At 54.2% G+C, this 12,040-nt stretch overlaps 1 protein-coding gene across 1 annotated transcript; it reads left to right on the top strand.

The window, feature by feature from the left end:
- Positions 1-1,910: 1,910 nt before the first annotated feature.
- On the top strand, positions 1,911-2,471 carry LOC135324016 (olfactory receptor 14A16-like; the record flags this gene model as incomplete). Its single annotated transcript, XM_064499451.1, has 1 exon — positions 1,911-2,471. A coding segment is annotated over one exon (561 nt), but the record flags the coding sequence as incomplete, so codon positions are not given.
- Positions 2,472-12,040: the final 9,569 nt, after the last annotated feature.

The raw sequence follows: 12,040 nt of genomic DNA, 5'->3' as shown, positions 1-12,040 counted from the left end.
AGATGGTCAAAGACTGAAGGGAAACTGCTGCCAGAAACCTCATTCGAGGCTGGGATGCAGGAAATTCTCTGCCAGCCCCTGCAGTGCAGATGCTTTCCCCTCAGCAAGCCCCCTTCACCTTTCCTCTGCCACCCAGCAGAGCCCTCTGCCCTCAAGGCCACAGGATCCAGGATACAAATTGCCTTTTTGGCAGCCAGAGCCCCAGAAGAGGAGAGCAGCAGCTCTCCTGCCACATGCCCATTTCCTAAAACATGACAAAGGGGCTGGGAACAACCGCCCTGTGATGTCTCCATCTGGGAGGTGGTGTGGCACAGCTGGGTTAGGGGAAGGCCTTCCTCAGTGTGCCTCTCTCTTTCTGCCTTTGCCAGCCTAGGCAGAAGCACCAAGGTGTTCCTTGCTTCTCTCCCTGTCTGGGCTGCTCTTGTTCCTGCTCTTGGGCTTTCTGGGGAGGAAATTTGCTGCTACAGAGTCTGACACAGACCCTGTGGTTCCTGCTGCAGAGTTGTCTGCAATGGAGGGAGAGGACAAGGATCCTTTCTTGCCTTTGGGGCTCAAAGCAGCGCAGGCTGTGGGGCTGGGCAATGAGCTGATTGTCCTTTCTCTAGACCCGCCTTTAAGAGACTTGACCCTCCCTGTGGTGTGCTGCTGGGCTGTGTGCTGCCCTCCAGAAGGGCACAGCTCCTCTGTAGGACATGTGTGATAGCTGAATGTCCCATGCAGAAGCCACAGAGGTGCTAAGGAAATGGAAATGCTGCTGCGGGTGGCTGCATGTGGGCAGCTGAAATAAGCACTGTGTATCTTTGGCTAGAAACTGAGTGTTGAGTTCTCTGTCCGTACCAGAGCCACATCACAGAGTCCTTCTTCTGATCATCGGAGCCTTGTGCTATGTCACACCCCCTCCATCACTCTCGGAACATCTGAGCTGAGACAGGGAGGTGGGTTTGGAGATCTGTGCTTTGCAAGTGGACACCACTGTCAGCACAGGCCAGGTTCCCTTAAGAGTAGCTTCTGGTTGAGATTGTCCTCTGAGAGAAGTGCATGCCCAAGGCATCTAGGAATGGGACTGATATGGAGACGAGTGTGTTGTCTCTGTCCTAGGGACCAGGGAGAACTTTTGCCTCTCAGGCCTCACTAGTCTTCACACTGAGAGCAGGGGAGAGGTTGCATATTCCTACCCTGCAGAGGAGACGGACAAACAAACAAGCTCCCCGAAAGTGAAGCTGTTGCTTTCGTGGTCAAAATGCCTCAGAACTGGAGGTGAAAAACTTAAACTGCCCTTCTGCATTCGAGCAGGGCTGACCCGTCTGGAGCCCATGGGCAGAGGACCCTGCTCCTCATGGCAGACTCAGCCAGCACGAACTGGAGCTCCAGGCAGGGAGCTGAAGGAAGGTCCTGCTGAAAAGGAGTAAAGCAATGGGTGTGTGTGTGTTCGGGGTGTCTGTGAGAAAGGGAAAGAGTTTTGAACAGAGAAGTGTCTCCTGACTTGTCACTGTCTTTTCCTCCTTTAACAGTACCACGTGCCTGGAGGCATCAAAATGTCCAACAGCAGCTCCCTGAATGAGTTCCTCCTCCTGGCATTTGCGGACGCACAGGACCTGCAGCTCTTGAACTTCTTGATCTTCCTGGGCATCTACCTGGCTGCCCTCCTGGGCAACGGCCTCATCATCACAGCCATAGCCTGCGACCACCACCTCCACACCCCCATGTACTTCTTCCTCCTCAACCTCTCTCTCCTCGACCTTGGCTCCATCTCCACCACTGTCCCCAAATCCATGGCCAATTCCCTGTGGGACACCAGGGCCATTTCCTACTCAGGATGTGCTGCCCAGGTCTTTTTCTTTGTCTTCTTCATGTTGGCTGAGTATTCTCTCCTCACTGTCATGGCCTATGATCGCTACATTGCCATCTGCAGACCCCTGCACTACGGGACCCTCATGGGCAGCAGAGCTTGTGTCAAAATGGCAGCAGCTGCCTGGGCCAGTGGTTTTCTCTATGCTCTCCTGCACACTGCTAACACATTTTCAATACCACTCTGCCAAGGCAACACAGTGGACCAGTTCTTCTGTGAAATTCCTCAGATCCTCAAGCTCTCCTGCTCAGACTCCTACCTCAGGGAAGTGGGGCTTCTTGTGTTTAGTGGCTGTTTAGACTTCGGGTGTTTCATTTTCATTGTGGTGTCCTACGTGCAGATCTTCACTGCTGTGCTGAGGATCCCCTCTGAGCAGGGCCAGCACAAAGCCTTTTCCATGTGCCTCCCGCACCTGGCCGTGGTCTCCCTGTTCATCAGCACTGCTATATTTGCCTACCTGAAGCCCTCCTCCCTCTCCTCCCCATCTCTGGATCTGGTGGTGGCTGTTCTGTACTCGGTGGTGCCTCCAGCAGTGAACCCCCTCATCTACAGCATGAGGAACAAGGAGCTCCAGGAGGCACTGAGGAAAATGGTCCAATGGGTCCAAAGTCAGCACCAATAACCATGCCATGTTCATCATCTCATCATTCGCAGCACCTCTGGCATCAAGGCTCTGCATTGTTCATTTCTGTTTTCTTCTTACTTTTCTCTGGTACATTCTTGTAAAAAGTAAAAAAAAAAAAAAAAAAAAAAAAGTTTTGGTTTGTGCCACTTCTCTCTCATTTGAATCTGACCCAGAGACGGTGTTGAAGCAGGAAGCCAGGCTTCTCCTTTCATCAGCAGAGATGGGGGAGCCTCAGAGCCTGCTACTCTGAGCTCCCTTGAATGTCCTCAGGGCAATGGGGAGAGTTTCCCTTTGTAGTGTCTCTTTCAGCACTGACACCAAGGGAGCTCAGCAGGACAGAGTCAGGCTCAGATGAGTGCAGGCGGCATGATACTACAGATCTGGTGTCCATTAGAAGAGCTCAGCTCCCCTGGCCACAGTCAGGGTGTGATCTCACACCCCTCTCCTGCAAGGGTGGCAGCCAGCTGTCAGCATGGGCTGGTCCCTTCCCTCTACAGAGCTCCAACACTCACAGAACAGTGGGAGTGGAGGGGAGGAGGAGTCTGGATGCAGCCTGTGGGGACAGACCCTCTGCTCCTCAAGACCATCTGCCCACCTCCACAGCCGGCATTTCCTCACTGCGGCCTTCATGGGAGGGGGCTGCAGCTTTCTGGGAGACATGTCCACCACTTTCTCTTTTCAGGGCTGCTCTCCTCACTTCCACACTGTCCTGCTGTGCTCTCACATGTGTATATGGCCTCAGTGCTCTTGTAACATGGTGCTTCCTTCTGCATTTCTGTGACCTCAGGCAGGAGCAGGCGCTGGGCACCCTTATGCCAGACCTGGCCTGCAGAATAACACTTCCGTAATAAAAGGGGATCTCCCCCGTGACATGCCTGAAGTCTGGCCTTTCTTCAGAAGATGGAGTCAAAACTACACCCAAGGGATTGCACCACAAAAGGGCCTGCGGCTCTGCTTGTGAACTCCAAGGGATCCAGGAGATGAGCTCAGAGTTCTCGGCTGATCTGTTAGGGACTGAGGGCTGGATTCAGGGTTCATCTGTCAGTGACCAGTGGAGATGGGGAATGGTGTCTGAATTGCCTGCCTGGGGCTGTCCCACAGGTGACAGTGCAGATGGGAGATGCCCTTCCTTCTGGAGGGGAATCTGATCACCCAGCAGAGCTCAGGGGATCTCCAGGGACAGCGTGTGCCTGGGGTGGGCAGCGAGTGGAACCTCACAAAAAGATGGATGATCCATGGTGGAGTAACCACAAGGTAGAGCGCTAAATCCAGGGATGCAGAGGGAAACGAGGGCTCTGCAATTGCAGGAGAGGCAGTGGGGACCCAGGAGTCCCAGGGAAGGGGCCTGGAGAGTGATTCCTGCACCCTCAGTGAAACACCACAGGCTGGAGCTGGTGCCCACCCAAACACATCTCCTGCCATTGCAAATGCCCTGGGGTTGCTCTGAGCACCATCCATGAGCACAGACAGGTGCCAGCAGTATCAGTGGTGGTGATCCCTGTCTGGGTCTGCTTCCCACCCCAGCCAGCATTGCCGGAGCTGAGTCAGGAGTCACCCCATGGCCCCCACAGCCACTCCCTCTGCAGAGCAGCACTGCCAGTCTGGGACCCTGTGGGGAACACAGGCAGGGCGTGCAGGAATGGCCAGGCCAGCACGGACACTCTGACGTGGGGAAAGGCTCTCTGCATTCAGAGACAGAAAATGAGAATGAGAAAGAGGTTTCTCTGGTTGCCAGCCCGGAGCAGGCTGCTTTCTCCCCAGGGCAGCTGCTGGAGGGGCTGCAGGCAGGCAGGGAGGGGGATCTGCTGGGCACAAGAGCAGGGGAGACAGAGAGTGACCAGCCTCATTGCAAGGCCTCCTACTCCTTGCCAGGGAGCTGCTCCCCTTGTCCTTGGGCCTTGCCTGAGTTATGCCGTGGACATGCCTGTGCCTGGCCCTGCAGCTCTTGGATCCTGACCTGACCCTGTCCCCATCCTGCTGATCTGACTCCTCATCTCTACCTTGGGCCTGCTTCCACACTGCACTCAAGAAAACCTTGGCAAGGGAAGCTGGGACTGAGCAGATCCCAGAGAAGGCTGTGGGTACAGAAGGTGACTGTATATGCCCACAGCAGCAACCCTTTCCTGACAGCCAATTTAAAGGTGCTCCATATGGGAAGCAGAGCCGGGAGCCAAGGGTGCCGGCAAGGCAGGCAAGGCAGTGCCCCACCAATGGGAGATGCCATTTCCCAGTGCCTGGAAAAAAAGAGCAGAAGAGGTTTGGGGATGGTAACCAGGGTCAGGCACAGTCCAGAGATCACCAGGCAAGACTGTAGGGCTCCAACCAGCCCTGCTTTGTGTGGGAGGTTGGCTGGAGACCTCCAGAGGTCCCTTCCCACCAAAACTACTCTGAGACTCCATGAACTGTTGCTCCTCAACCTCTGCTCTGGCATGGCTGGCAGGGGGATGAGAGCACCTAGGGCAGGGCAGAATGAGCCTGGTGGGGAGAGTGTTGGGGGGGAGTTCCAAAGGTGCCTGGCTCAGCCCAGGGCTTTGGAAAACTCCCTCACACACCCTGAGAGGCTCCATCTGCCTCTTCCACCCTGCCCTGTGCTCCCTTCCTGTCAGCCAAAGCAGAGTCCAGCATCGCCTGGGGACTCTCTTCCCCATGGGGAGGAGAGGGAGGGCCTTCACCAGCCCCACACCGCCTTTTCCAAAGGCAGCCTTTGCAGCTGCATGTGCCTGGCGCTGCCTGCCCACTTGCCTTCACCACAGTCCCAGTGCTCCTGCCTTCGACCTGGCATCCGCTCCGAACCTGGAGCCTGACCACCCACAACGGCATCGCCTGTCGAGTGTCCCAGCCATGCAGCTGAGGGCAGGGGTCTTTGCCCCAATTTCCTCCCCATGCTCTGGGCACCATTCATGCATGGGAGCTGCCTGCTGGCATTTTGCCTCTCCCGAGCCCTTTCCAGCACAGCCCCTCCCCAGCTCTTCCTACCTCCCCTGCCCTCTCCCCAGCCCACCCAGCACAGCAGCCCAGGCTGGGGTGGCCCCACAGCAGTGCCTGTGGCAGGGGGCTGCAGAGCTCTGGGCACTCACCCCACAGCCCCAGCCCCTCTGCAGGCCACAGCAGCTGCTGGGGGGCAGCGAGGGGTGTCAGCCTCCCCATCAGTCCCACACCCGGGGGCCAGCAATGGCACAAGGAAAGGGAGGCCAGGCACTCCAGGTCTCCACTGCTCTCCTGACCAGAGATCCTTAACCCTGGCTGCCTGCAGCCCCTCTGGGCAGCCCCTCTCCCCAGCACAGCACTCACTGCCCACTCCAGGCACACTCTGGCCCTGGAGATCTCCTGTGCTCCCTGGGTGGCTCCAGATCCCCTTCCAGAAGGATGGGCCTCTATCGCCAGCCCTGTAAGAGGTGGGACAGTCCCCGGCAGAGACCTCTTGACCACTCACCCTCTCCAGGGGCACTGGGCACCCACAGCTGACAGCTCCATCCAGCCCTCATGCCCTAACACACCATTCTACGAGCTGATACCCCGTAGCCTGTGCAAAACCCAGGCATGGCAACAGGGCCTTTTTGGGTGCAGTTCCCTGAGCACATTCTTGGCTCCAGATGGGAAAAAGCGCCCAACCTTCAGTCACTGTATTGAGCAAATCCTCTTTTATTACAGAGAAGCAAATTGGGAGGCCAGCTCTGGCACAGTGAGGGCAGATTCACAGAAGGCCTCTCAGTCAGACAGATGGGGTTTGTGCCTCTGGAGAACTGGGATGCATTTAAACATTGGTGCACAAACATGAGTATCACAGAACACTCAAAACCAAAGACCTGCCTGAGATAAATTGGAAATGATTTGTGAAGAGAGATGGGCAGCTCATTGCTGCTGAACTAGTACCAGCTGAATCAGATTCTTCAGTGCCTCCTTGAGCTCCTTGTTCCTCATGCTGTAGATGAGGGGGTTCACTGCTGGAGGCACCACCGAGTACAGAACAGCCACCACCAGATCCAGAGCTGGGGAGGAGAGGGAGGGGGGCTTGAGGTAGGCAAACATTGCAGTGCTGACAAACAGGGAGACCACGGCCAGGTGCGGGAGGCACATGGAAAAGGCTTTGTGGCGGCCCTGCTCAGAGGGGATCCTCAGCACAGCAGTGAAGATCTGCACGTAGGACACCACAATGAAAACGAAACACACAAAGGCTAAACAGGCACCAACCACAAGGAGCCCAACTTCCCTGAGGTAGGAGTCTGAGCAGGAGAGCTTGAGGATCTGGGAGATTTCACAGAAGAACTGGCCCAGGGCATTGCCTTGGCAGAGTGGTATGGAAAATGTGTTAGCAGTGTGCAGGAGAGCATAGAGAAAAACAGTGCCCCAGGCAGCTGCTGCCATTTTGACACAAGCTCTGCTGCCCATGAGGGTCCCGTAGTGCAGGGGTCTGCAGATGGCCACAAAGCGATCATAGGCCATGACTGTGAGAAGAGTATACTCTGCTGATATAAAGAAGACAAGGAAAAAGACCTGGGCAGCACATCCTGAGTAGGAAATGGCCCTGGTGTCCCACAGGGAATTGGCCATGGATTTGGGGACAGTGGTGGAGATAGAGCCAAGGTCGAGGAGGGAGAGGTTGAGGAGGAAGAAGTACATGGGGGTGTAGAGGCGGTGGTCACAGGCTACGGCTGTGATGATGACGCCGTTGCTCAGGAGGGCAGCCAGGTAGATGCCCAGGAAGAGTGAGAAGTGCAAGAGCTGCAGCTCCCGTGTGTCTGCAAATGCCAGGAGGTGGAACTCGCTGAAGGAGCTGTTGTTGGACATTTGGTCCCACTGGGCTTTGGGGATTGTCTAAGGAGGAAAAGACATTGACAAGTTAGGGAAGACTTTCCAAGGAAAAAGAAAAAAAACTCATTGAAAACACCAGGTTGTCTCCCTCTTTTTTGGGGAGGATCACTGGGCAGGTACCTTGCTTGAGCTCTGGTTTGTGCTGCCTGAACGTGCTGTGAGGAGCAGCAGCCTCTGCCCATGAGCTGCAGAGGAGTCAGTCCTGCGGTACAGTAGTGGGAATATGGGAATGCAGGTAAACAGCTCTGACTCTCATAACTTCTGTCAATTAAAATCTATTGATCATGTGGAATGGCTTTTCAGTGTCTTCACTCCAAGTTTTAAAGAATGAGGGTTGAGAAACAGAGTTTTAGGGATTTTTTAATAATGTTTATTTTCTTTTAGATGCCTCTGTCCCCCCTGGGGAGTGTTCCTCAAAGGCAGAAATTCTCAGCATTTCTACTATGAGTCTTTAAAAACAAAAAGATTCACTGCCACTTGGTGCAGAGTGAAGACAGCTTGTCTGTCTATTAGTCTTGTTCCCAGCTGTCCTGTGCTCACAACGATTTGAGCTGGGGGGATGATCACTCTCATATATTGCCCTAAAAAGAAACCAGCCACTGCTGAGAGCAGACAAATCCAGTTTCAAAGTGCAGATCTCCAAGCTTCTCTCCCTTTCTCAGGGCACCAGAAGGAGGTCTCCACACCCCCCTTCTAGCCAAGGACACACAGGGCTCTTTTCAGCTGCCTGTATACAGCCTCCCACCACGATCTCCATATTCTCAGCATCTCTGCAGCTTCTTTGTTTGTCTCTCAGATATCACAGAGATGCTGTGAGACAGCAGTGCCTTTCTAGAGGGCAGCTCGCAGCCTGGCAGGACACCACAGGGAAATGGTCAAAGGCCTGTTAGGACTGAGGATGGGCTCTCCTTTAGGGAGAGTCAGCTCAATTCCCAACCCCACAGACTGCATTTCCTGGAGCTGCACAGGCTAGAAGGGGGCTGCGGACACCTCACTCCCAAGCAGACCCCTCTCTTGCACAACTTGCAGCATCAGTGTCTGAACTGCAGCTGAAAACCCACCAGCCCCAGGGAGCCCGAGAGAAGAATGGGAGCAGCATGGAGAGGAGGGGAAACAAGGAGCAACACCATGATCCTGCTGCCAAGGGAGACAAGGAGAGACAGAGGGGCACTCAGTAAAGCCTTCACCTTACCCAGACGGGCATGCCACCTCACAGACAGTGACATCGCAGGGCAGTCACTCTCTGCCCCTTTGTCAGGCAGCAGTAAACAGGCCCATGGCAGGAGAGAGGCCCCTCTCCTCTGCTGGAGGTCTGGTTGCAGAGGAGGGGGCTGATGCCCTGCACCCCATGGCTGTCAGGGCAGAGGCTCTGCTGGGTGGGAAAGGAGACATGAGAGGCTCGCTTAGAAGAAGCTGTCTGCATTGGAGGGACTGACCAAGACTTGCTCAAATCCATTCTCCCATGACGATTCTTTTGGCAATTCCCTCTCATTCCCTGACCATCTCTGCTGCCTGGCACTGTCCCTGCTGGCAGCTCTTACTCTGCCCCAACACGTTTTTCCCAGTCAGTGCTCACAGACCCCATCCCACCCTCTGTGTGCTCAGTTCTGCCCTGCAGAAACTGCCCAGGACAGGGCACTGGGCACAGGTATCTCTGTTCTCACAGGTCCTAAGGAGCAGCTCAGAAAAAGTCCTATAAGGCAATAAAGGTGCTGCCTGTGCTGTGTGTAGGCTGAGGTGGGATTGAAGGGGTTTGCTGGAGTTTCTCACAGATCTATTGATGTCTGAGAGTGAAGGTTTGGGAGTTCACGTTCCTTGCCAAACCAAAAGGTTCTTTCTTTTTTTTCTCCCTGCCAAAATTAGAATGTATTTTTTCTAGTTTTGGTAGTACTAATGAGCTTTTACTAGAAGGAAAACTCCTTCCCTTTCAATTAGGCTTTTTTTTTTGACCTTCCTCTGAAAAGACCCTTTGGACATAACCTGTGCCTGAGCTTGAGCTGGTGGCACCCCTGACCCATGCGTGGCCTTCTTGACAGGAAAATGAACCTGTCCTGCCAGAGGTCACTGAATTCATGACTCAATCTATCAGTTATAGGATGGACTGGGTTCGGAAGACCCCTCCAGGAACCTCAGTAGCATTGCCCTGCAGACAGATGCTTACCATGTCAGGGGCTGTGAAGATTTGTCCCACAAGCAGCTCTCCTCTGTCCTCCCACTCCACACTGCCTTCCACTTCTCTCTGCCTTCTCTCATCTCATGTCAGCAGCAGCAGGCAGTGCCCGCAGCCCTGCTGCTCCTTGCAGAGGAGCTGCTCCTGCACACAGCTGTGTCTGGGCAGTGCTGCCAGGTTGCCATGAGCTCCCTCCATCTCAGGAGCCTGGCCCCACTCAGGAGCAGAGGCCCAGCTGAAGGCATGACTTTCTCTGTCCCTTGTGCTCCCTCCTCCTGGGAAATGTTCCCTGAAGTAGATTAAAATAATCACCTATTGTCCTTCTCTAAAGAGTGGAGAGAGACTGATTCCAACATTTCAATTTATTTCATCAGAGGGTGACTATGATAGGTGGAAATGTCCCACTCCGGAAGGCCCTATTTCCATCTCTTTACTAGGCAGGACACCTAGAAGGGGAGAAGAAGGGAGCTCATGGACACATGGTTCAGGCGTTGATTCAGATGATTCAATCTGTGCATCTCATGCTGGTTTAGAAGCCCCTGAGATGCAGTGGGATTCAGTTCCCTCCTGTGAACCCCACAAACACACAGGAGGAGGGATTTCCCCTACCAAAGCCAAAGTGTGCACAACAGAGGTGTCTGCATGGGAGCTCCTTGTCTGAGCTCCCACTGTGATCAGTGGAGATGGAAGGTGTGAGCCAACTGCTCACACACAAACACCTGGTGACAGCTGGAGACAGGGGTGGTCCCAGGCATGTGCCAGTGTCTGCTTGCTCTGATGGAGTGACTAGGAGACCCACATCCTTCTGGAGTATCAGGTGGGGCCAGGTGGAGAATCTTCTTGGTCGTCTCAAATGACCCTGGATGCCTACTACAACTAAAGCTCATCTCGCTAGGAAGCTGAGACATCAGAAGATCCCAATGTTGAAAACAGCTATTGTGGTTCAGGGCAGACACTTGATTTAAGGACACGGAAAGAGGCCTACAGGGCCATTTCAGGTGCCTGGGGTGTCCAGGACAACCACATGTCAATAGTAGATACACCATGGGACCTACAGAAAAACTGCCCCTTCAGACCAGTTGCTGTGCCAGTGTCCCAGGGCATCTCAGGTTTCCTGCCTGTGCCCAAACAAATGAATCCCACCACTGTCTTTAGGCAAAGTCTGCACTGTTTGCATCCAAGTATGCTTCAGAAATGGGAGAGGCACATCACAGCAAGGTCCCCGCTCTAGTCTCTACCCTCTCCAACCCTTCTAGCTCTCCTCCCCCTGAATGTCCTCTCACCCCCCAAGATGAGAAGAACAGAGACTGGTCTCACGGTGTCCTCAGGGTGGCTGGATCACAGGCTGCCCAGGCCCAGGGCCTTCGTCAGTTGCACCTTGTCCTTCTTGGAGATTGGTTCACTTCTGTCACAGGCCCCAAGGTGCTGCAGAGTCAGCTCAGGCAGCAAGCCCCTCTCCGTCCATTCCTGCACAGCCCAGCTCCATATCTCTCTGGCCTTGGATACTGCAGGGTTTGCTCTCTTAGTGGGAACCTCCTTTCACCATTACATTGCCACCTGCTAGCCATGCCAGCATGTCATCACTTGCAATCAAAGCCTGTGCGTGCATGAGGTCCTTGGTAACGTTTTCCTCTGACAAATCTTTGGTCAGTGCCATAGCTGAGGTGCTGAAGCCAACACATATGCAAACACATGCAGCCTGGGGTGCAGGCAGGAACAAATGGAGATGCACAAGCTGTCACAGAACTGCCACATGGCTGGAATACCAGAGATGTGGTGGGATCACTCACATGACTGGAGTGTTCAATGGCAGGGTGCAAGTTCTTCAGGAGACACCACCAGGGATCATCAGGCGGGGCATGCCCTATGTGTGAAGGGGTAGCTTGGATGTATGGAGCTCTTCCATGGGATGTACCAAGGGAGGCAGGGCTGAAGGGCAGAGCAGCTCTGGAATGCTGGCAAGTCATAAAGGACAGCACCCATCAAGCACAAGAATGCTCCATAATGAACAGTTTGTAAAATCAGTAAACATCTCTGGACCCTGGCGTGGCTAAACAGGGAGCTCACACATGAGCTCCAGGGCAACAAAGCAGTATATGGAAAGGGGAAGAAGGCAGAGGCTGCAAAGGAGGAGTTTAGAAACATTGTCCAGCAAAGTAGGGATGGTGCTAGGGAAGCCAAAGCTCCCCTGGGACAGAGGTACTTGCCGGGGATGTGAAGGACAGGAAGAAGAGCTGCTACTGCTTCAGTGACAGTAAAAGAATAAACAAGGAAGTGTGGGCTCACTGCTGAAAGGGGCAGCGATTGTTGCAAAGCAGATGTAGCTAGGTCTGGGGAAGTCAAGTCCTTGCTGGCTTCCATTTTCACCCACAGGGCCTCCTCAGCTGTTGTGCCTCAAGTCAGGAGTCCTGAGGAGAAAATCAACCCACAGTGCCCAAGTCTCTAGAACTCAATGCATACAAGTCTATGGGACTGGATGCTTGGCATCCATGGACATGGAGAGAGCTGGCTGCTATGACAGCAAGGCTGCCCTCTGTCATCGTTGAAAGGTTGTGGAGATCAGAGGAGGTTGCAATGAGCAGGA

Source organism: Dromaius novaehollandiae, chromosome 30 (assembly GCF_036370855.1).
Source record: "Dromaius novaehollandiae isolate bDroNov1 chromosome 30, bDroNov1.hap1, whole genome shotgun sequence".
Taxonomy (NCBI): domain Eukaryota; kingdom Metazoa; phylum Chordata; class Aves; order Casuariiformes; family Dromaiidae; genus Dromaius; species Dromaius novaehollandiae.
This window is presented reverse-complemented; position numbering and strand designations above follow the sequence as displayed.